The 25,267-nt window shown below is 36.6% G+C and overlaps 1 protein-coding gene across 4 annotated transcripts in view; it reads right to left on the bottom strand.

Moving 5' to 3' along the window:
- The window catches only part of KIF6 (kinesin family member 6), a 142,560-nt gene that overhangs the window by 1,337 nt on the left and 115,956 nt on the right, over window positions 1-25,267 (bottom strand). For all 4 annotated transcript variants that reach the window (XM_003640945.6, XM_025148878.3, XM_040697630.2 and 1 more), the window contains 5 exons: window positions 15,278-15,362; window positions 14,261-14,396; window positions 12,570-12,664; window positions 4,421-4,510; window positions 2,441-2,547 (listed from right to left, as the gene is read on the bottom strand). In XM_003640945.6, coding sequence (XP_003640993.5) covers window positions 2,441-2,547; window positions 4,421-4,510; window positions 12,570-12,664; window positions 14,261-14,396; window positions 15,278-15,362 — 513 coding nt within the window. The remainder of the gene's footprint in view (window positions 1-2,440; window positions 2,548-4,420; window positions 4,511-12,569; window positions 12,665-14,260; window positions 14,397-15,277; window positions 15,363-25,267) is intronic.

Below are 25,267 nucleotides of genomic sequence, written 5' to 3'. Positions count from 1 at the left end.
GATTAATTGACAAAAAATTTCTGTGTGACATTGATTATAAATTTTTTTTATTCCTGAGGTATTCACTCTTCTTCTTCTACCCTTTCTACTTATCTGTACTTGATCTTTATAAACTATTCTTTACAAAACTTCCTTCCAGTTCTCATTTGCTTTGGAGGTAACTGTTACTGGAAATTCCTTATAGTCAATGATGCACAACCCTACAACAGTTACTATGCTTCCCTTCTTTTAGTTTAGAAACAAATCAAAGAAGAGTGAAATGATGGATAGAAAAAATAACTGAGGCAACGATGCATTGATACAATCTCAGAAGCTTGCTTGCAAAGAAGTGAGAAGTCTAGTGATGAAATACAGTTCATGTGAAACCTGCAGTACCTTGAATTTCATGCAAGATTAGAGGAGAAAGTGGTGAGCAGCCTGAAACCTAGGGGACTCTACCCAGTCCTGTTCTTTACTGCATTTCTTGTGCCATGCTGTACATGAAAATGAGAACACACATCACTATCACAGATAGGAGCAGTGGAAGCACTGCCTCAGCCTATTTTCTTCCAGTTAGAAAAGCTACCACAGCATCTCATAAATGTCCTCATGTACCACTATTGTGCTGAAGGGCGAAGTATTTCCTTAGCAGTCCTGGTCTGTTTACCTTGATAAACCAGAACAAACTTTGTTTCATCAAATTTTCCTGCTATCAGTGGTTCCATCTTTCAGATCTGGGAGGTTTTCCCTCTACTTGCAAGCAACCAAGGAAGTGAAGCCTTCTTTCACCTGCCAGGTTAACTCCAAATCCTTCTCACAGCTTGTTGCTGAGCTGTCTCCTATCTATGACACATCAAGTCCCACATGTTTTCAATATGCAGGTCACAGTTATGAAGCCTCTTTACTCTTTTCTGCTTGCATAGTGACTGGTTGAGCCAATCAGTCCTGTGCTGACAGAATGATCAGAATAAGCACTGCACAAATGTTGGTCTGTTCACTGTCAGTTATTTTGGGCTGTTGATGGGGATGCAGCCCATCTTGTCTAACTGAACTTCAACAGGACTGTAAAAGTTTTGACTGTCTGCAAGAATACTTTTCATAACTTTAAGCCTGACAGTTGGTGAAGTTGATAATACCTTGTCCCTTCTGAAACTGATGTATGATGCTAGGTAATTGACTGTTGCTGAAAAGCATGCAGGATGGAAAAGGCATTTGAGAGAGATGTCCCTGACATGGTATGATTGGGAGACAGATGATCACGGGATAAGATGCGTTTGATAGATTACCGTACACAAAACTGATCAGTTCTGGACACTCTAAAGGCCTGAAATGTTTGTTGTAAGATACTTATCTCTAACCTCCTTATAGTGAACAGCCTATAAATTCAACTTAATTTCATTTGCAGAAGAAACTTGACAACAGCTTTTCTAAATAAAGACAAAACGGAACCCAAAGCCTGAGTGTGTTGAGTATTTGCTTTGAATGAATGTAAAGGGACTGCTTTTTTCAGCCACTGTGTGTTTACCTGACAGTTTTCTGATAAGCAGAGTGATAACAAAACCCCACTTTGTGACAGTGCTAACACCATCTGCCAGGTGCTGATAGCTTGCTGAATAATGCTGTCATCAGCGCTCAAGTGCTGATGGAAAGTTATTGCTTCAGTAACCATTATTGCTTTCATTTTTCTGTCTAATTGCTAGCTGCCACTAAAAACTATTATTAAAAAAAAAGAAAAAAGAAAATAAAGAAGGAGAAAACCTTGCAGATTGTTTTTCTTTATCATGATGAATTACTCCTGAGTGACTTTGCAATGCTACTGTTGTGTATTTAGTGCTTTCTGCTTCCTGCCAAATTTACTTATCTACCCGGTAGGATGAACTAACTTTATTGCCTACCTATGATTGCTCTCAGTAACTGATTTGTTAGTAAATAGTCATAGAAAATTTTATTAGCCCTTGATATAATGAAATGCCTGCTACAGGCATACTCCATTAGATACAGCAGCCAGTTTACTTGATGAGGTAGGTTGAAATGTCATCATTTGCACAACCTTTATTTGGTGGTAATTATTACAATTAAATTTGTACCAGTTGAAAACTAGGCGAGATAGTAAACAAAGATTTGAAAAGTATTTAAATTACTAAGGAATCATGTTCAAATGCATTTTTTTTTTAAAAAGTATAGTAGATTGTGCCTATTGCATAAACATGCATGCTGGTTCGGAAAAGAAGACAGCCTACATAGTTTTATATTGGAGGATTAAGCTACTAAAATAATTACACGCAAAGAACCTCAAGTGTTTAGAATGGCTGAAAACATAATGTAATACAAATTTTGCTAGCATCAGTTCTCACTTGTGTCACTGTGTAAGTGTAGACTAAAGCTATTTAGGCCTTCAGATACTGGAGATTTTTGGGGATCTTTCATTATTATTATTATTATTATTATTTTGAGGATTTACCTTTCTTTTGCAGAATGCTCTGTCTTGCTTTAATGAAAGCTAGGATGTCAGCATCAGTCTGGCTGTCTCCAGTCAGAGGAATAGACGTACTTGAACTTGGTGAGGTCCTGAAATGAGAAAGCATATTTGTGGACCAAACTGAATAAAGTCATTTTTCTATTACTTTACCTCCTCTCTCCTTCAAATGGAGGGCTTTGTTGTCCAGATACATTGTTAGAAATTGCACTGTTAAGAGTAGAATTAAGCTGAGGATGTCTTAATGTAGACTCCTAATAGCCAATAGCTTTTTAGTTTGGTGGAACTACAAGCTGAATAGTTATAAAACCTTTCACAAAGGGTTAAAAATATTTTACTGCTCAATCAAAGGCTTACCACCAAGTGGAAAAGCTTTGTATGGTGACTCTATTAAAGAAATTATGGATATGACCATGCCATGGTGCTTGTTTGCTTTTGGAAAAAAAAAAAAAAAAAGCAGCTATTTATTTGAACAGATCATCAGTATTTTTGCCTACTATGAGGGAATTAAATTTTCATTTGAACACAGAAGTAAACAGTCACATGATATTCATGAAATCTGCTGACAGAAGCAACTATTTTGTGCTAGTGAGTCTCCTGTCCAGACTGAGATGTCGTTTCTACACAGTTAAGTCCTTAATTTACATCTGCTTTTTGGTAGGCACACCGGTGGTATACAATGATGTAGTACAAGAAAGTTATTCTCATCAGCTAAGGATTTGTGTCGTTAGTCTTACATAACGATTAAGCATTAATGTAAAAATCAGAAATGGAGTGATAAAAATTACAATATGGAAGCACAAGTGGTACTGAAGGGATAAAAATTATTTTCACGTATTTTATCTTTGTCATTACTGTTATTTCTGCTGTTCTTTACCATCTGCTGCACTAAAAAGTAATTGCGCCTACCATAAAACAAGTCTGGCATCCTTGTCTTTGTGCTACTAATTAAGTCCTCTGTTGCAAAATTAGTGAATAAAAATGGAAAAAAATATAGAAATTATTATATGAACTCAATAAAATATTTCATATGTAACTTAAAAGGAGAACTCAAAATACCATCAAAGGTTCATTCTTATTGATCTTCATCTGATTAGCAATAATATAAAAAAAATACGCTATATGTATACATATGTATTTGCTGTTCTAGATACGTTCTACTTTGGAATATGAAAGAAAAAAACTTGCAGCTTGTTCTCACTTCAGCAGCTTGAAAAACAGTAGCTTAACCATATTTTCCTAAGGCCCTTAATAGCCAGAAGTACTGAGCACAATGAGAATGTAACCTCTCGGAGTATACTGCCTTGGCATGACGTTTTGGTGGGAAATGAAAACTTATGGAAAAAAATGAGAAGCCATCAAAAAACACAAAACAAAATAGTAGTTTCTGCTAACCTGCTAAGCTAATTTTCACAAGGCAGTACCTCATTTGAAAAAACATGGCATATAACATTTGCTAAGCCTGACAAACTCAGACCGCTGTTGTTTTGTTTTACCCTAATGATTTGAAGGAGGGAAACTCAAAATATTTCAAGGCAGCACAAGAAATCTTGTCTAAAATTTTACATCAGTGTCATGAGGACAAAATCACAACAATAAAAAATCTCTACCCAGAACTTAACAGTCTGTGATAGTTACACACTCAGATCTCTCTTTCAAATTATTTTATCTACAGTTTCAGAGTCCCTTTCTCTTGCAAAAGCAGAAACAGTCGTGAGAAATCATGAGCTCATGTGAAAGAAAGCCTGAGGCCACCTCCTTCCAAGTGATAATGAAAGTACTCGTTCAAAGCTTGTGATGTTGACGAATTCTGAGTGAAACCTGCTATTCTCCCCTCCCCTCCCCTTCCCCTCTTTCTCTCTTTGATTTTAAAGAAACTGTTTATAAAGATACCAATAGAGGGTTATCCAGGTGTTACATTACTGGCTTGTATTCTCCTCTCATTAGCCTAGGTAGGTTTCTTACCTTATTTTTGTAGTTAGGTTATTAAAAACAATTGAACTGTTCTTCCCAGATGGATCTTCATTGGAATTGGCTCTTGCAGTCTCTGAAAAACTGGAGTGGGAGAAGAAATGAAGGCAAGAATATAAACCTTGTAGAGGAAATGTTAGTACACACTAAGTAAGTAGAAAGAAGTTATTTAAATATATATATATATACACACACACATATAAAGCACTTGTTGTTTATGGGAAGAAAGACTCTTTTTAGTTGAAGCCACATGATGATGAAGTTGATGTAGAGAATGTGGCTACTTAGGAACAAACAAGCAAGCTCATAAAGATTATGTTCTTAGGATCTGCCTTCTAAGCAGGGCTTGCAAAGTGCTTTGACAAACCTCATGAACAGTTTGTAGAGATATATTTAGTTCCCAAACTGACAATTATCCAAGTGAGGCTTTAGAAAATTTTTCATTATTTCTTTGTTCAGGCAAAATTATTACTGAAAACAGTGATTGAATAAAACTCAGTGAAATCCTTGGAATGTGACTTGATGAGAGCCAAATACATTGCAAATGGCTGTTATGCATTCCTGTGTCTATAGATACAATTATAAAGGAGTCCCACAATGAGGAAAGCAGATTTGTACCAGAGGATGTCTTGGGACACCCTGCTCTCTCTCTCTCTAGGTTTTTGTGCCTGCTGCTGCATCTGTTGCCATTCTTTATCAGAGTCAAAAGATGGAATGACTCAGTTTTAAGATTTTTCCACTAGATGGCAGAATCAGCAAGTTCTTGCTTTTCCAACTCTGCAATACTTCATTGCAGGAGGATGATAACGATATTTCTGACAGAGAACTTGAAAAAAGAAAGAAATTTATCACTAAAATGTCAGAGTATTATACTGTTCCAGGTTCATTTTTTGCAAAATATATTGTTCCCTTAATGTTAATAATACTCCATACTTTACTATGGGTATGTATTACAAGAACAATAAAGGATGTGTGATGATATTACCTGCTATGTGGTATAACAATATCTGGGAGCTCTAGATTGAAGTTCTGTTTTAGTATTTCCCCTCCCCCCCCCCCCCCCCCCCCCCCCAAATACCACTGATTTGGCAGTTATTAAAAATGAAGTGGTCTAGGGGCTTAAATTCTATTTTCTACAAGAACTCTGTGTCTGTGCCCCAAGATACCAAGCTATCCAAGTCATATAACTGTGGTTTAATAAATCACAACACATCAACTGAATCATAACAGACATTCATGACTGCATTCTTAACCTGAAACAAATGTAAGGTACCATGACTTAATGGGATTGTTTGTCACTGCCATAAGATTTTTTGCATTTTACTTGCCACAATCAGAATGTGTACATTTATAAATACTGTGAGACAGCTGGTATAAGTAATTTTATGTGCAGTAGTTCATATTTGAAATCATGCTTCTCACCGTATTTCAATGAAAATTACTCTCCAAAATTGTTAAAGTCCACTTTTAAAAAGGGACGTAGATTCAGACCAATTTAAAATAAAACAGACACACAGTACTATCTTTTGCTTCCAAAATAACAGATACTATAGGTGCAACAAGGAATTGACTTTGAAGGATCTCATTTTCAAGTAGTCTCCTGGATCTGGGGCAATAGACCAAAATTGGCTTTAAAGTGATCTGGGAGAACTGAGAACATCAAGAAGGTGATATTTAAAACAAACCAACTTAAATTGAGTGAGGTGAAACCCCAAACCAGGAAATTATGGCTGTGTTCAGTAATAAAACAAGGCCTTAAACTGCTACTCTGTCTGAAAGACATTACAGCCAGACATGCTTGTTTGCAAGTTAAAGAAGCTTTGTAATGACTTGAGGTGTTACTTCCATGAAAGTGATTAACAATTAGAGTACTAATGTAACAAATGAGTCTTTCATCTTGGTAGAACTCTAAGTCTTATTTACATATCTCTGAAATCATTAAAATTCCTCAATTAGAGAGATGGTCTGTATGGAGATAACCTGCATCCTTTGTGTTGAAGCTATGGTTATTTTTCCATGGTATTGCAAGATATGTTGCATCAAAAAGGGATGAATGAATGTAATTTCCTTGTGCAGTGTTTAGTATTCTCAGATTCTTTAACATTTAGGGTGTCCATATTTCTCTTAGTCTGTTCCCAGAAGCCAGGACCCTTCTGTTTAACTTGAGTTTTAGTTGCTTTTCTAGTGATGAGAAAAGGGGAAATTTTGCTAATTCTACTTCAGATTTGATAGAAAAATATTATGACATGGTAGGTGATGGGGGCAATGATTCCCCACTCTGTGTGTTAAGCCTGAAGGTTGGCATCTCATGGGACTTAAGTGTTGAAGTCCTTGCATGAAAACTACTTTTCTAGCTTTTTCTTAGAATCAAAGAATCACAGAATCATCAAGGTTGGAAAAGACCCCTAAGATCATCCAATCCAAACGTCCAGCTATCACCAATATTTCCCACTAGATCATGTCCCTCAGTACAACATCTAAACATTTCTTGAACACCAATGGTGATGGTGACTCCACCACTTCTGTGGACAGCCCATTTCAGTGTCTGATCACACTCTTGGAGAAGAATTATTTCCTCAAGTCTGACCTGAATCTCCCCTGGTGCAACTTGAGGCCATTCCCTCTAGTCCTATCACTAGTTACATGGGAGGAGAGGCCAACTCCCACTTTACCACAACCTCCCTTCAGGTAGTTGTAGGGAGAAATAAGATCACTCCTGAGCCTCCTCATCCCCAGAGTAAATAATCCCAGTTCCCTCAGCTGCTCCCCATAAGACTTGTGCTCCAGACCCCTCACAGCTTCACTGCCCTTCTCTGAACATGCTCCAGGCTCTCAATGTCTTTCTTGTAGTGAAGGGCCCAAAACTGAACACAGTGCTTGAAGTGAGTAAATACTTTTCACTAGCAAAGAGGTGAAACTAAGGAAGCTAAGAAAATCTTTAAAGAGAGGTGACTCAACTTTTAGAAACATTCATCTCTTTCTGAATTCAGGTGCTTGACAAAGCAAGACAAAACCATAGGTGACATGATTTAGTGTGATGATAGTCCTTCCTCTACCAAGAGGTTCATCTAGATATCTCTAGAGGTACCATCTAATCAATATTTTTGTATTATGTTAGTTGGCACTCCTGGCTCACAGTTTTGGATTTAGGCGGATGTATGACTTATAGAAGTCCAGTCTCTCTATTCAGCAACTAAGATCTAAGACTATTCAGGTTCTTTGGATAATATGTAATTTCAATTTTCATTCTGAATCTATCCAACTATTTTTCTTTTCAATTTCCTGACATTTTCTGTAAAATTCCTGCTTTTTTTTTTTTTTTTTTTTTTTTTTCCTGGCAATTACAAACAGCCTGTCAACTTCAGATTTCTCAGTTCTTTCTTGAACATAGTAGCAGGAGTTTTTACCCAGTGGGTGACTTGCTTTCTCTTTTTGCATCATCTGTTGTGGAATGTATGTCTGGGTCAGGCATGGGGCAGCAGCTTGAGAGATGTACACACTGTTGTTGCAGCGTCTCCCTTGCTGTGAGAACCCAAGAGCTGATCAGCTCCACCTAGTCCTTGATGTAGAAAAACTGGAAAGATGATGAGCATTGTTGCATGAATGCTTGATTTGCATGTGTGGTACTGACAAAAGAGCGGAGAATGTGTGTAACATCCAAAGGCACGCAACCTCTACATTGTTAAAAACAAATCTGCTTCAGTTCTCCAGACATCTGAACCTTAAAAGTAGAAGGAACAGATGTTCTATTTAAAGGCAGACAAAATATATTCAGAAAGATTCAAGCTGCCTAAAATCTGAACATTTTTGTGTTTAGTTGCAAAATAAATTTGGCTTCACTAGCAAATTCCTAGATAAATTGTTCAAGTTAAATTGTTACAAACATTTGTAAAGCTTTGAAACATCATTAATCAGACATGTTATTCTCAGATTATATTGTATCATCATGTAATGCTGCAGAAAATTGGCAGAAATGAAAAACAATCAAGACAGAAAACATTGCAAAAAATGTAAATGTTTCCTTTGTTTCACATAACCCTAGTATAGGGAATAAATTTTGTAATCCAAGACAATCAATACTAAAACAACCGATGCTAAAGGTCTTCATAGAATGTGAAGAGTTGTCTGAAAATCTAAGCAGACTAAAGTGACAGAAAAATTTCAAAGAAGCTGGGGAGACATAGAGTCTGATATTGAACACGCTGTGTGGTTTGCTCGAACAGGACAAATGAGATCCATTAAGAGGGAGTGTCTGAGGTTAGGAAAGAAATAAGTAAACTGCAAAGGAATTGATTCCTCCTGACTAAAGGAAAAAATCCAAAATTTTTAGATTTCAGTATGCATCCAACGTTTGTTTGATTCAATGGAAATACAAGAACAACTCAACATTAGTGAAATCAAACTTTCAGTGAGAGAAGTAGGTTGGATGGAGCCCTGGGCAGCCTGGTCTAGTATTAAATGTGGAGGTTGGTGGCCCTGCCTGTGGCCAGTTGGAGATTCATGATCCTTGAAATCCCTTCTAACCTGGGTCATTCTGTGGTTTTGTGAACTTGAATAGGCAAGGATGTGATGAACATCCTAAATGAAAGCCAACATGTAAGAAGAATGTCTGAGACTTTTTCAGACTTGACAGGAGCCCACTAGGAGGCATAAACTTATATATCATATGATTTGCAGTTCAATCCACAGCTTTGTTGTAGAGTAGGATATTCTATTTCAAATTTGAGGGATTATATTAGGTATACCTTTTGAAGAGAATAATTTCTTGATGGTTATCTTACATTCCTCATCCTTTCTCTTAGTACTGTGACTCTGGGATCGGTGATTAGATCGTACAGTGGAATGTACAGGTGGACCATTCTTTACCCACTTTGCACAGTTGTTTTTTGTTTTAAGTAATATCTTCAGAAAAGATGAGATTCAATATCTCTACAATCCTCACGTGAAGGATAATGCAAAGATAAATACAATTGGCATTGGGTTAATGAAAATGAATCTGTCAGCCTTTGCATTACACAAACCATTGATTTCAGCTATGAAGTATATTTCAGTAAAAGGATTAACTTGTTCAATAGATTACCTTTCTTCTGCACTGATAATCCTTATGTCACACCTCAGCATTTTGATCACTGAACTTAGTCAAGTTTTGCTTCTTACTCTGGTAGCAGTATCAAACCAATGGCTTTCACAGCTTACTAAGACAGAAATGCTCACTGTTTAACTCCTTTAAAACATAGACTAATTTGACATTTAACAAACTTTTTTTTTTGTTTCCATTGAAAAAAAGTTGTTTGGCCATGCATTTAGTGCCCTTTATATGTGTTTATCCTTCCTAAACCTCCCAAGGATTCCTAGTTTCCTTTCACTGTTATTTTAACTATGAATTGATTTAATATAAAATATAATTTGAGGCTATCACATTCCCTTCCCAAAGTTTAACTATCTTTAGTAATATAACTAAGGTGTGTCATGAATTATTCACTAGAAGGTGATAAAAACATTTTGTTCAAACAAATAAATCTCAAGAAAGATTATGTAGTATGCTTGTATCCTTGAGGCACTGACATAGACAATTTACAAGTATTGTTTCTAATTCTGAAGTCTGTATTTATATCCATTCACACTAAGGATTTTGTCTGAACAGTTGTATTGCAGAGTTATTTTGTCAACAGCAGTCCTAGATTTCTGACATGCAGCTCCCTAAGTTTTATACCTTTAATCTACTGAATATACCTGTGAACAAAATTCCTTCCTGAAAATATGTTTTATTTATACTACATTATGTTGTATATAATTTGATAGTTTCTGCTTTTCTTACCATTTAACTGTTCTGATAGGTGAACACAGCAATATCATTTCAGAAACAGATTCTTGATTTTGAGTTGAATTAGAAACAAAGAGTCATTTGTTTCTTGGGACCATGTAAAAGAGAGGAGAAATTGTAGACTATACTCATCCTACACAGTCATGGGAACAGGTAAGTAAAGATCCTGCATCAACTGGGGTCAAATAAATCCTTGGGAATAAAGATTTTACAGTTTTATATTCTTAAAGACTGTGAAATCGGAAAGTTCTACTTTAAAATGTTATTGCCTCAGATAGGAGGAAAAGTAAAGTTTCATGCATAGTGGGATGTTAAGTCTGCATCTCTGCCTCACAAAAAGCAGAAATAGTGTTTCCAATTCTGTAGACATCACATCGGAAATGTATCTGTGTAAAATATGTTTGAACAGCTAATACAAGATCAGCTCTCTGAAACCCTGTGTAGGAAAGAACAGTTAACTTCAAACCACAATTGCAAGAACACTGATACGTAGTAGATATGAGAAAACAAAACTATATACTCCCAATTTGTTCTATAATTTAAGTTTGAGAATATGAATGCTCTGGGTCTGTGATACCAGTGAAAGGATCAGTCAGTTAATCTCGGTCAAAATGTCCATTACTTACACACAGAGGAACTCCACATTATAAAAAGCATACTAGTTTTTCTGAGAGACCATGTAGGGCAACACAGGCCACCAGAATAAGCTCAGCAATTTATAGTGATCAAACACTTTCCTATGTTCTATTCCAAATACTAAATATCATTTTCTGAGACCTGTTCTCTGGTACATGCTGTAAAGGTATTTGAAGGAAAAATCTATAAGAAAATTATAAAGGAACCAAAATATGCAGATTTGCTTATGAGAAGGAGCAGGGATGTAGGAAGTGGAAACTACTACTTATGGAGGGCGGTCTCCCATTGCATTGAAAAGCTTCTTGGGCCTTATTGTATGCTATTTTTAGCTCTAGTTTAAACTACAGAAGATATCACTGTACATTAATGAGAAGAATTCACATGAACAATGAGGTGAAGAAGTTGTGTAGATGGTCCCTAGCTTAGTTCAGTACAAGGTTAAAAAGAGTATTTCAATGACAGTCATGGATGGTTTGAACTAAGTTGACTGGCTTTGCATTGAGCTAGACTGAAAATGTTTTTGCATTCTGTGCTGACAGCTTTTCTGTGGGACTGGTAACATTTGGTCTAAAGTCAACATCTCAAATTAGGTCTTAAATCATGCCACCTATTTGCAAAGTGAACAGTACCTAAGTCTTTAGAGTACACAGGATGAGAATTGGAGCAAAGTAGAGAAGACTAGTGTTGGTTTTCATCATTCTGAAAATGCCTTCTTAGACACTGCTATGGGGATTATGAGTTTCATTCTCTCTCTGCTCTCATTGTGGGGAATTTACTGTAGATACACAAGAGTTTACTACTGAAAATTAGAATTTTTTTTTTTTTTTTTTTTTTTTTTTTACTTCTCTAAGCAAATCCAGTATTTCATGGCATGTAGGATATATTACGTTTTACTACAAAGCAGAAAACATCATTTAAGCTGACTACTGTTATAAAAATATAGACCAAGCTACTCATCAGAGAAAGATTAACTGTATAATGAGAAGAAGGGAAGTAGGGAGGAGGAGGGAGAGAGAACATCTCCATTTATTGACAATGAATACAGAAACCTGCCTATTCTGGTGGTATGCATTTTCCAGCACTCTACCTTACTTGAAGGCCATGAAATATCTGTTACTTTAAATCTGAATTAGATATCTTGAAATTAGAAGTGACCACTGATGAAATAACTCAGATCATTACTTTGTTGTAATGTGGAGGGCACATGAGTGCCTTACCATATCACATACAATATCCGCAATATCTGTGGAACAATATGCTGCACGAGTATAGCACCAGGACAATTTTTCAACAGGAAATCTATGCTATACATTCAATCATTTTAAAATCTGTTTTGATTTGCAGCCTCCTGACTTCATTCCAAAGAAGATATAATATCCTTGAATAGCAAAATTGAGTGATAACAGGCTTGCTTTTCTTAGCTATCGGTCATGGGATTCCTAGTGATAGGTTTCCATGGTACCAAAACTAGCGAGTCAAAAGGACTGATTTACAATGAGATACTTTCAATAGGACTACAAAACAACTGAATTATAAGAACTTGTTTTCTACACAGTCATTTTTCTTGTAACTAGAAATGCAGTTTTTGAGTGTGATGTTTACTGAATTTTCTGGGGTACCACAGTTCTAATAATCTTGCATTTTCTTACAACTAAGTAAGGAAGAGAAAAACAATCAATTTACCTGTTAGCCGATAGATCTTGTGAAGATTTGACAAACTGAGGATAAACCATCGTGGTATTCAGTGAGCTAACCAACACTGTCTTTTCTTGCTGGGTCTAGATTGAAAAATAAAATTATGTAGTAGAATGGGATTTTTTTTTTTAAGCACTTAAAATTGGCCTACAGGTCTCAGCTATAATGAGGTAGGTCAATGACTCATTTGAAAAACAATCTGAATCACACAGTATTTTCTTCACTTGGACAAACACTTCTGAACAATGAGAAAAGTGTTCAGGATTGAGTCAAAGATATTTAAGCTCATGTTACAAGGTTTTAATATGTAACAGCACATTTCACTTAGGGAGCTCAGATGTATAGATAGGTCAAGATCCAAGATATCAATCCCTTTCTATATTTTTTCCCCATTTTTTAAAATCTCCTACTGGTGAATCATGAGAGACTGAATCCCGGACCTCTCCTCTTAAATGTGCTGCAGTGGATTCAAGATTATTATTTGCAGTGATTTTAAAAGTCTAAATTTTTAGACAGGAAGTTAACTAAAACATTATCATCTTTGCCATAAGTTAGGGATTTTAATTTGAAAAGTATTTTGTAATGATAACTTGAATTTAAGCTAATTTCATGGTCTTTTATGAATACATAAGCTCCTCATGTTAAATCTCTTATATTAGACTATTTTCTTTAAAATATGGTTTAAATTCATACTCACAGGAATTAAACAAAATACTGACTAAAAACTTCTGTCTCATTTATAACAAATTTTCTCCAAAGACTAAAGCTAATCTTGTAGTTAACAGTAAGTGATACGTACAGACTGCACTTAGCAGTCTTTTCCACTAGGCTGATATGCATCTCACAGCTGTGCTGTGCTACAGGATGCCATGTCACTGCTTGGAAGCCATAAAAATGAAGTGTCAAAAGGGGAACTCATAAGAAAGCTACGTTGTTATTTCAGTTGTTTCCCTTCCAGACCTTTTGTACCGTCCCCTGTGTTTGTGAAACCATGTAGCTGTCTCACTGCCTTATGAACTTCACATAATCTGCTTAAAATGACATCTCTTTAGCTCATCTTTACAAAGTGTTTAAAGTAGAACACTTTGTTTCCAGTGAGTTCTTAAACAGGCAAGGATGGTAGTGGTTGGACTCAGCTGGAGAACAAGGGGACACATGCTCTTTGGTGAGAGTCAGCGACCCTTTGGGAGCTTAAGAAAGCTGAAAAATTACAAGAGGCTTTGAAACATTGCTAAAAAACAAATTACATTTGTTGGGTTTTGTCCATATTACAGCTTTAACTGCCATTTTCTAATATACACGTCATAAACATGATGAAATCATAGTTTAGCAAGCAGTGAGAAAGATTATTTTTTTCCAGTTGCCTCTATTCATTTTATGTTCCATCAGAGTCTTTAGAATTTTTGGGACTGTTCTTGGCTTTCCTTCAATTTGTGTGGGAGGAAGTCAAAACAGAAAATAAAGCAGAAAGCAAGGGTTTCACTTTATTTGTATTAGCTTCATAAAACATAATTCACATTAGCTTTGCCTGATTTACATTGGAATGAGCAGCAGTGAATCAGGACCCAAATCCCATTCTTCATACTCCTATCCGTCTTGTCAATTAATCATGTGTTTATGAAATTACTGAAGATTTTAAATTTACTTAAAAATGGAAGAAATTCACAGTAATTGTATACCTGTAGATTTGTTCCTCCTTCAGTCCACCAGACTTCAAAGTCTTTTTGCAGCTTCATCTTGGCTTTTTCCATGAGAAGCTGCAGGTGTTCAATCTCTACCTTCAGTCCTTTCAAGCGATTGAACATTGTTTTATAACTAATGTGAGAAGAAGAAAGAGTAGTAAGGACCTTACAATACATCTCTGAATAAAGTTTAATTCTACCTAGAATGGGTACAGGTTTAAAATAAAAAGAATATTTAATAACCAGAGATGGAGTGGTGACGATGGACAGAGTGGTGGTGAGAAGAGATCTCTCATATTTTATGACAGCTTCACAAGAGAGTAGAGTCAAGAAACCTATCCTGGAAAACTAAATTTTTACTAAAATAATAGTGAAATTCAAGTGCAGCCAGTATTGATTTAAATACAGGTGTGATTATGTCAAGATATGCATTGATTGTCCTTCCAAATGAAATCTAATGTGTAGTCAGAAATAACTGTAGTTTGAAACAGTCAGAATTTACTTCATAGGCTACAGATAATACAAATGTCTAGCAAATTACATAGATGTGATATCCTTGCATCTATTTTCTTCTGTCTTCCTGGCTAAAGCTACAGTACAGCAAACAGAAAGATTGGCTAACCAATGCATATTCTACATATTATTTATAACTACTCAGTCCTACATAGCCTAAAAGTTTCCCTTAGGTCAAGGAAGGCATGACATTCATGAATCAACAAAGAAGGTCCATGGTACATTTGGATTCAAAGAACAAATTTCTAACATTAATCCTCAAGGGGGATATTAAGTTTTTATTTATTCTTGACCATTGGACCTAGCATAGATTTTCCCCATTTGCTTACTGTGGTGTCTTACAGACAAACCAACAGCTTATATACAAATTCTAAAACTATCAGCAAACCACAAGACTGACATTTTTTTAAATGTCAGAGAAAACCCTGAGGTTAACCATGTGTAGAATTGTAATATGATATAATCTATCCTCTGGAGCATGATTTGAGGCAGAAATTATACCTTTTTTTCTCTTCTTCAATTTGAGTTCGAAGTTTCGCTTCTACTGGATCAAGAGCATCTAGCACTTCAGAAGGACTGGAAACAGCTGTAGGAGGAATGACCAGATATAAGAGATGACCATCTTATTTCTAAAGAAGCAACTTTTAATTAGAGTACAAGCTGTTTTTAAGGGGTAGGTAAGGAAATGGAGGTCTATAGCAGTTTTTCTCTTCTGGAAATCTTTTTTTTCGAATTCTATATTTAGGCCTTAACTAATATTAGGGAGATTCAATAAATATAGTGATTTAAATGAAGTTGTTTTGAATTTCCTGGAGTATTTATTTTAGATATGGATAAAAATGATTCTTTGCCAGTTCATTTCATACAACACCACCAAATGCTTTCAATGTCCGTTTTGGCTACAAAGACAAGAAGATCCAATGGTAGCTGTGCTGGTGCCTGGAAACAGAGTAACAGAAAGAAGATTAAAATAGAACACAGAAAGTAACTGTGATCAGCAATGGGTTTGGACAGATTGTATGCATATGGAAAAGGCTGTGAAAATATGTTTGAGAAATTTTTTCAAGGTAGAGAAGAACTGTGAAAATACTCAAACAGAGTTTAGCCCAAGTTAACCTAAGAAAGCAGCTCCGGATTTTCCTGTACTATAACAAAGCTAGTTAGCATGCAATACATGACATGCTTCTTCTGAGAAACAGCACAACAGCCTTTCCATCATGGGTTGAGTGAAGTAGGTTCATTTCAACAAAGGAAATATATAGTTGCCTATTAGTCTTACCACAGTTTCTATTCCTAGAATGTACGAGAACAGTTTAAGATTCCCAACAGAACAAATTTAACCTTTTTAACTGAAGAAAACTGAAAAGAAACAAAAGATTTGCTGTACGATACACACAAGTTTACATCCGAATCACTATTTCTGCCAAGAAAATAAATTCTACATCAACCTGTCATTAGGCCTAAGGACTGCAGCCTTTCTCTGAGGAATGGAATCCGTCTGGAACAAGAGGGCAGCAGTGACCCTTTTCAGGCTGTCAGCACGCCAGCTACAGCCATTAATCTTTCATTGTAGCACCCTGTAGCCTACTACAAATGAAACTGTAAAGAGTTTTATTTCTTTTACAGTGCTTAGATCAAGCATGTTAATACAGACAGCCAAGATGGACAAAGCCCATGCACACTTCTCATTTCATACATCTAAAGGCTTCATTAGGTGTGCAGACTACAAAAGGACAGGGAGATAACATTTGTGGTGGAGAGAGTACCCTCTTGAAAATAAGCTACTTGGAGTGTTGAAATGAGTATGCAAGTCAAGAGATGCAAACAACATGGCAGAGAAGATGCTAGAACAGCAGTGTTATATAATACAGCAAAACTGAACATGATTGGAAATGGGAAGGCTTTAATAATCGTGTCAGATGCTGCAAGGAAAGCATCAAGCCTACCAATGATTTCAGGGGATCAGTAGTTTCTAGTTTGTCAGATTTCCTCCTCAGGAGGAAGGCATAATGTGACAAAGTGCAGCACTATGCAGGATGCTCATAGGATAGACAAGGATAAGGATAGACAATTTCTCAGTTTCAGGAGTTTCAGCTCCTGAGAGCTGAACTTTGTTCTCCTCTTCATGAACACACAGCATCCAGTCTTGACAGAAATGTACTTTCATGAAAAAAAAAAAGGTTTAGGATGTTACTGCATCCCAGGTGAACCATGCTCATATGAGTATCCCAAACCCAAATTCCCACTGCAAAGCCAGGGAGGCTGAGCTTGAGCTCTCCTTAGCAGCAGTGAAAGGGAGACTCTCCTGAGCACGCCTGTCCACAAAGAGTGGAAGCTCTAGTCCTGAGAATGAAGGGAAGTAGAGTAGAAAACAGAAACAACTTAAAATGTTAATGCTGTTTCTGAAGGGAGAACTTGCCTACATGAAAATATTACCAAGTTCTGCTAGTCACTACAAAGAGATGCAGGATCATAATATTGTGGCTTTCCTTTCCTGATTTATTTGGATATCTAATACTTGGAAAAACATGTTTGTACTAGCTCTCAAATGACAGCCTCAGGCAGAATTTGCTCGCATACATAAAAACACAAAGAAAAATGCTTTGCTGCTGACTATACACTGCAGAAGGGATTGTTTTGTTATAAATTATCTGCAGAAGTAATAATAAAGATGTTAATAAACACAGAGTATCTCTGTGACGCAAAGCCTCAGCACTCTCAATCCTGAAAATAGCTATGCACATTCCCTCTAAGAATATGCTGGTGATGAAAACAAAAAACACAGCTGTAGGCAAGGTGAGCTGCAAAAACTTTTGTGTACATACACAATGGAAAGAGATGTGTACACTGCAAGCTGATGCAGACCCCACCAGAAGAAGAAAGCACTGGAGCCCCTGGGCTCCTGCTGCTGACACACTGCAGTCCTCTCTTCCCCCCTGCAATTTCAGCTACAGCTCAAGCTAAGAAGCTAAGGCAGAGGTTACTGTTTCAGTCTGTGCTCTGTATCTGACATCTAACACTATCATTCCTAAGCAGGCAGGCTCAGATATTTAAAATAACATAAGAGACAACTCAGTGAGTAGTCAGTATGAAGCACAAAGCACAGTGCTTGATTACAAATTTAAGATATCTAAGAAGAGTTTATTTTTACCTCATACTTTACTTCCTCAAAAGAGTTTGTTTTCCATTGTATGTATCTCCCCCTACAGAAAAAGGCATTGAAATATCAAATCATTTTGTTCAGGTTTCAGATCCAGGTGAACCTTGTGTGAGACAACAATTCATTGCATATTTTGTTCATAAAGTGGATTGTAAGAGGCATTTAAAGTTATAATACTTTTAGTGTAATGAGAGGCCCAATTTTGGAGCAAAGGAAGTAGTCAATTTTCCAATACTTTCCACGTGACCAAATCACGCAGTACCAAAAAGAAACTAAAGCACCTGTTAACAACCTCACTGTTTCAAAACACTGTGGAAAACATGGATAAAAAACACAATTTCCAGCATGAGATACCAAGTATAATCAGCACAGTTTACTGAAAGCAGGCAACAACTTGAAATACTCTGACAGATTCTTGTCTACAGTCAAAAAATTTTGCAAGAAAACTCTCTGTGACCCTAAACTTTATACTCTCAGGGGCACTCATATATTTCCCAACTTGAGTATATCCTGGAAGTCAAACTCCTAGGGATTTATTGTCCTTGTGCCTCAAATAACATTGTGCCCTGCCCTCCAGCTGTACTTTTGCAGTGAAAGATTTTCATTTTTTCACTGAATAGTCTTGTGTTTATCTCCTTAAATTTATAGTCACTTGAAGTAACAAAATTTAGAATCGACTTCAGTATCCAGTTAGTATTTTTACTGCTTTATTTATCAGCTTTGCAGCTTTTGGCAAGCTCAGGCTTTAGTGCTTTCGAACTGTATCATACTTTGTTATTTTGGCTTTTTCAAAAAGAGCTACCCTTCAGTTGCTATTCAGGATCATCTTGCAAGGAATTTTCATGTTCTTTTTTCTTATTCCTCCTCTAGGCCATGGCAACCTGTCTTTGCCACCAGTCACTACACTGTGTACCTTACATGAAGCAAAGATGGGGATGCACAGGGAAACCCGTGAGACGATACCCTCATTTCTGGAATAGTTTCTGCTGTGGGTTTTAGAGCACTTTACTGTTAATCCTAACATAAGAGACTTTTAAAAATTTCAGCCAGGTGGCCCTAAGAATTAGGGAGTGTCCAAAGAAAGGCTGGAAAAATGGTGAAGGGTGTGGAGGGCAAGGTGTATGAGGAGCATCTGTGGTCCCTTGATTTGCTCAGCCCAGAGCAGGGGAGCTGAGGGGAGCCGTCATGGCAACTACAGCTCCTCACAGGGAGCGGAGGGGCAGCGCTGAGCTCTGCTATGTGCAACAGCGACAGGGCCCGAGGGAGCTGTGTCAGGGGAGGAGCAGCTGTGGGTTTGGGAATGGTTCTGCACCAGAAGGTGGTGGGCATGGAACAGGCTGCTCAGGGCAGTGGGGACAGCCTCAAGCTGGCACAATTCAATAAACATTTGGACAATGCTCTCAGAGAAAGGGTTTGAATTTTGGGTGGTGCTGTGCGTAGCCAGGGGTTGGACTCCACCATCCTTCCAGGTCCCTTCCAACTCAGGATAATCTATGGTTCTGTGATTCTAAGTATACACTGAAGAAAACTGTCTAATTTTCAGTTTTTTATAAATGTGCATGTGTAGGGGGTTGAAGGCATCTGTATTCTGTTGATACTTTATTTTAAGCACTGAGTTTAGCAAAAGTGCCCATCACTATGCTTCTTCTCTAGGTACTCTAGGTGTATTGCTTACTGTCCTACTGGCTTAATATTCACTCAAAGTCAAAAGACTCTCAGAGCACACCTGAAAAGTGAAGATGTTTTTTCCACTCTCTGGGAGCTGTTTTGGCTAAATACAGATTCACATTCCAATTTCCTTAACTCTCTTCTTTGCTACTAGTCATCTATGTATGTGCTCCTTAAAATACACACAGCACATGAAACAAGGAGGTGTTGCCTTCTCCTCAGCTGCACTCAAGCCATGAAAGTTTCTTATGAAACCATTGTGGCTAGAAGTTCTCTGTTGTTTTTCAAATATACAATTGAACTTCACCGTGAATAAAAAAAGAAGTTTAGTGTGTTTCATACATGCCACTTGATGTGGTGGAAGAGTAATGCACTGCGTCATATTCAGGAAGCACCTACTAACTCAGATTCTTGCTTACATTTACTAAAGGCATTTTGCCTTTAGATTACATAAGATTATTAATTGCGTCACTTATCTTGTTCATAATATTAGACACGTACGTACCTGATATTTCCCTACATCCTAAGAAGTGGTGTGATTTATTGCCCATCAGTTTTGAGACTTCATTAACATTCATTTCTACAACATTCAAGAGCTTTCATGAAAAACAAACAAAACAAACAACAACAAAAAAAAAAACATCTCTGCTGTTTTGCTACACTTCTTGAAAGAAAAGGGTGGAAAATGCTTCTGAATGTGACTGCTTATCATGAAGCTGAGATATTAGGAATATACCACCACTAATGTAACCATACTCAACTTGAGTGGTTTGGGGGACTGGAATGTGTTTTCAGGATCTTCTGTCTATGCTGGTCACCTTCATACCCCACTCTAAGTGCCACACTTTTGCTAGTATGTGCCCATCAGCTGCAGGAGCCAAACAGTGAGGATCTCTGTGTTTGCTTATCAACTCAAGAAGGTGCAAGAAGTAGTAAAGAGATATTTACACATCTCTCATCATTTAAACAGATCTTTACTATGTCCCATGAAGAAAAGGATGTTAAGCTCAATTAAAATATCCTGGTAGTTGCCAGCTATGAGAAGAGATAATCCTGACAACCTCAAACAATTGCTATTCATCCACAAGATTCTTAACTGGAAAAGTTTATTCAGCCTCTGCACATTCATGGGAAATTAACAGTAACCACTTGTTCCAAATCATTATTTTCGTCTGATATTACCCTGTGAAAAATTTTGGGCAAAGTAGTGAATTAATTTCTTCTGATCATTACAGCAAAATGAAAAATGGAAGAAGTTTTGCATCAGATCTGCTGCTTGTTCTGAAACATCAAATTCCACATTAAACCTGCTATTACACATTAACTCATCCTGTGCTTTACCTTATACAAATTGCTGGTCTAGATTTTACCTTTATCTTGAAAAAAATTCAAGGGAAATACAGATGTCAAAAGAGCTTCACTTATTGTCTATAATTCTTTAGATTAAAGAACTTTTGTTTGTTACATGGACAAAGAGGTCTCACAGTTCAAATTTTATCGATAGGGAACTAGCCTGCTGACCAACATACCCACATGTATGTGCATATTTGTGCAAATCTGGAATGAGAAGGAAGAAGTTTGTGCCTAAAACTTAAAGTTACTCTTAGATGTTCTACCATCTTTTTAGATGCAAATGGGAGAAGCTACTGAACTGCACTGGAGCCAAAGCAGATTGGCTTAAGCATAGTAGACTGTGTGTATAAAATTTTCTTATCCTTTATCTTACTGCTTCAAATTATATGTTAGAATTACCAGATCACTCTGGTACTTTGGGAGGCTACCTCCTCAAAGTTAGGTGAAAACTAAATCAGATTGATTGCCTATCATGTCTTGCAAAACTCTGAGCAGGGAAATCCTGCAAATCTCTCTGAGGACTTCTCTTAATGCATAACTATCAACACATCATATTCTTCCTAATACTTTAATTTTAGTAGACCAAAATAGAGAACTAAGAGCTTTATCTACAGATTCTATTTTCATACTACTCACTTGAGGATGTCTCTAAGTATGGGGGCTGCTCTGAAAGTAATTCCTCCTATTTTATTGTATTGGCCTGCAACATCAGAGGTGGATGTTGGTGGTATGGAAGCTGAGGCTGAAACTTCCTGCCAATATTCCATTACATTTTATTGCTATGCAACAGATGGCAGTAGAAGGGTAGTCTGACACAGTTGCTTCTGACATTGAAGTTTGAAACGAAGGGGTGGAATTGAACTCCTCCATGAGGAAAAAGTGGAACCCACTGATGTTCATCAATGCTTGCTGAACATTTATGGAGACCAAATAGTGGGTGTGAACACAATGAGGTGGAAGATGGTGTTTTCCAGCAGTGGCAACAGTGGGACACCTCCACTGGTACAGATGTTTATGACTGCAGCACACAGGCTCTTGTTCATCTCTGGTGTGAAAATGCATTACTATTGGTGGTGACTGTGTTGAGAAATAGTGTTTTGTAGCTGAGAATTTGCTCTGCGAAATTGTTTTCTTGTACTTTGTGTATGCCGTAGTTTTCATGGAAATGAATAGGAGGAATAACTTTCAGAACAACCTAAGTAATAACGCTATTCGCACTGAACTTGCTAGGGCTGTTGAAGAAACATTAGTTGCAAGAAAGTTTACAGACTGCAAGCTGTCCTAACAATCGGGAATTGCTAAAGCCTGTGTCAATACAACTGAGAACCAAATTTCTGTGGTACAAGTTCAGATTCCTAATAGAAATATAATTTGATCCAAATATGTATTTTACTTTTTTTTTTTTTTTTTTTTTTTTTTTTTTGAGATCTGATAAGCTGAAGATGAGTAGATCATATGGGAAGCTTAATAGAAACACATAAATAATCTCAGACTTTTCTCTGGCAATGCAGAATAACATTCTTGAAAGATTTCCTTTGAAGATGTAATGCTCTCACTCTTGAGGATATGATGAAAGAAGGAAACTCATAGCTGTCTCTAGAGTTTAGCACTGAATCTAGTAAAATCTGTTAGAAAGGGTGCCAGAAATACACAGAAACAAACGAAACTACAGAATACCTTTAAAAAATATGAAGAGAAGCCCAGAGAAAGAGAAGTCTGGTTGAGCTTGAGGCCTGAAAGGCCAGGTTTAAGAAGAGTCTTCTTACTATAATACTCTCCTAGAGTTTTAAAATTCATTCCTGCACAATACAGGGAAAAACCCAAAACACAGCTGACAACAGTCCACAGGTACTACAGCAAGGAAAGTTTTGCTCCTTGTCTCACCACTATCTCAAAATCCTATTTCTTTTATCCTGACTGCAATAATCTTTACAGAAGAATTTGGTACATACAGAAATACAAAATCTCTGCAAGAATTCAGAGTTTTAGCCTTGGGCAGCACTAATTCTAAGCCTAAAAAAGCATGTGAAACTAAGAGAGTAAAGTTACAGTGTGTAACTTCACAGTTACCTGAGGCCAAAGTCTATGCTGTTTTATGCTGTTTTCCTGTGGAACAAATCTGGAATAACTGCAATGATTTAATTACACTGCAATGAGAAGAAGCTACAGAGATCTTCTAATCTTTTTAAAATATCCCATGTAATGACTTATACATGCATTCAAAATTCTTTGCTCATCAGTATTATAAATATTTGCCTGAAAAATGATTTGGTGAACCTTCCTAAAAGCATTTCATGTGTTAAAATTATTACAAAAAGCAAATTCAAGAATGTATTTATCACTGTCAGAGTAAATCTTTCTAAAAAGGCAAAAAGGCAATGATTTCTGACTTTTCAGCCTATTTTGCTATATATATATTCATATAAGTAATAGTTAAAACTCATCGTTTTTAAGAAACATCATTTTATCATTTTTCTGTCAGTATCAGAGTTCTTAAAATAAACCTGAATGCAAAGCATCACTGATTGCTTTCCTTTGGTGTAGAAAGAGAAGAACAAAATCCATCTCTAAAAAGAATGGCCTTGGGACCACTAGAGGTCATAGTAGGAATAAAATCCATGCCCTGCATGCACGGGAGCAGCGAACTTTTACAAAAGCACTGCTGTTGCTTGAGATTTCAAGCAGAAATGAATGAAAAACACAACACACTGACATATTACACATATAAAAAATAGTGAATTTCTAAGAGAAATGTATCCCTTATTCTGAGGCTGTTGCGAACTGACTGCATTGCTTTTTTTCCCCCTCCTAAAATAGCATATTTTATGGACAGAAAATACATGAATCAATTTGCATGGCTTTAGGAAGCACCTCTGGATACCTAGTTGTACTGGAGACATGTTTCTTTTCTATCTCCTATCACAAAGCAAAACCCTTAATATTCTGGAGCTCAGACAAACTGATTATTTCTCCAAATGTCTTTTTTTAGCCTATACATGTTATCATTTTTGAGGGCCAGGAATGATGGCTTTAAAGCAGATCATCTATTCTCCATGGATTTTGTCAGAGTTGTGTAGGAAAACACAGACTGCCACTTTTCTCAGCTCCTGTCATTTTGTGATTAAAACCACTGATCTCTCCTTATTTCATGACATTAGTACAGATCAAGATTCTACTGGTTCACGTGAAGAAAGTTTAATGGTTTTTCAGTTACAAGATGTAAAGCAGTGAAAGAAATTGAGCTCATTTTATTTAGATATGGGTTTATTGAAATAAGAGATTAACTCTGACACAAACCAGCAGTTTGGAAGTTCTCTGTGACTTCCATTCACAGAAATTACAAAAGTTGAATTCATGACAGTTATTAATTATTAGCCTTGTTAATGTTTTCTGTTGTCTGCAGGATGCTGTGCTTTGATTGCAGAGAGACATTTCATACAATTCCCAAGCATCCCTTATATACTTGAGATAAAAACCATGGTGACACAACCTTTCTAGAGGCATGGACTGGAACTCATTTGGGAGAAATGGGAGCAGCAGTTCCTAGTACTAATTATTCTACTGATAATCACAGAATCACAGAATGTCAGGGATTGGAAGGGACCTCGAAAAATCATCTAGTCCAACCTATAATAATAATAATAATAATGCTGTTCTTTCAATTCTAACCAGAGAAAGGTGAGGAAGCAAAATGAAGCACAACGCAGAGATGCACATAACATGCAGGAACAGCAGCATAAACTAATGCTAACATCCTAAGAAGAGGTATGTAGCTTCAAAAATGTAGGAAAAGATTATATAGAAAAGGCTATTGAGGGACCAAAGATCAAGAGAAAGGTCCCTACTTTTGCTTGAAACAAATGTGTGTTACAAATCTGAATGTAAAAACAACAGATCCCCAGATCCTTGCTCTCAGGCATTTACAACTCTATAACAAATCAAATACTGGTATACATTTTTCTGGGATTGAAACACACCTGTTATTTTTGACACACCCAGTCACTATTTTTCATGAGGAATAGGGCTTTTGATTTTTTTTTTTTTTTTTTCCAAAGGCAGTTTTGTCTGAAAAGAACTTGGTATCATATTTTTGAAAATCAGAAGAAATACGAAATCTTACTTCTAAAAGTGAAGTTACAAAACTTGATAAAACTTTTTGCCAAGTAAACTGTTGATAAAACCATGCGTTTATGCTGAAATTCTTACAAAAAATGCAGATTCCTTCTGCAGATCTACATTTGCCATCTTTACTCATGTTAGATTTAATTTTTCTGGACAGATGTACAAGAAACAATGACATTGCACAGAAA

Source organism: Gallus gallus, chromosome 3, assembly GCF_016699485.2.
Source record: "Gallus gallus isolate bGalGal1 chromosome 3, bGalGal1.mat.broiler.GRCg7b, whole genome shotgun sequence".
Taxonomy (NCBI): Eukaryota; Metazoa; Chordata; class Aves; order Galliformes; family Phasianidae; genus Gallus; species Gallus gallus.
The sequence above is the reverse complement of the archived record's forward strand: the minus strand, read 5'-3'. Positions and strand labels throughout refer to the sequence as shown.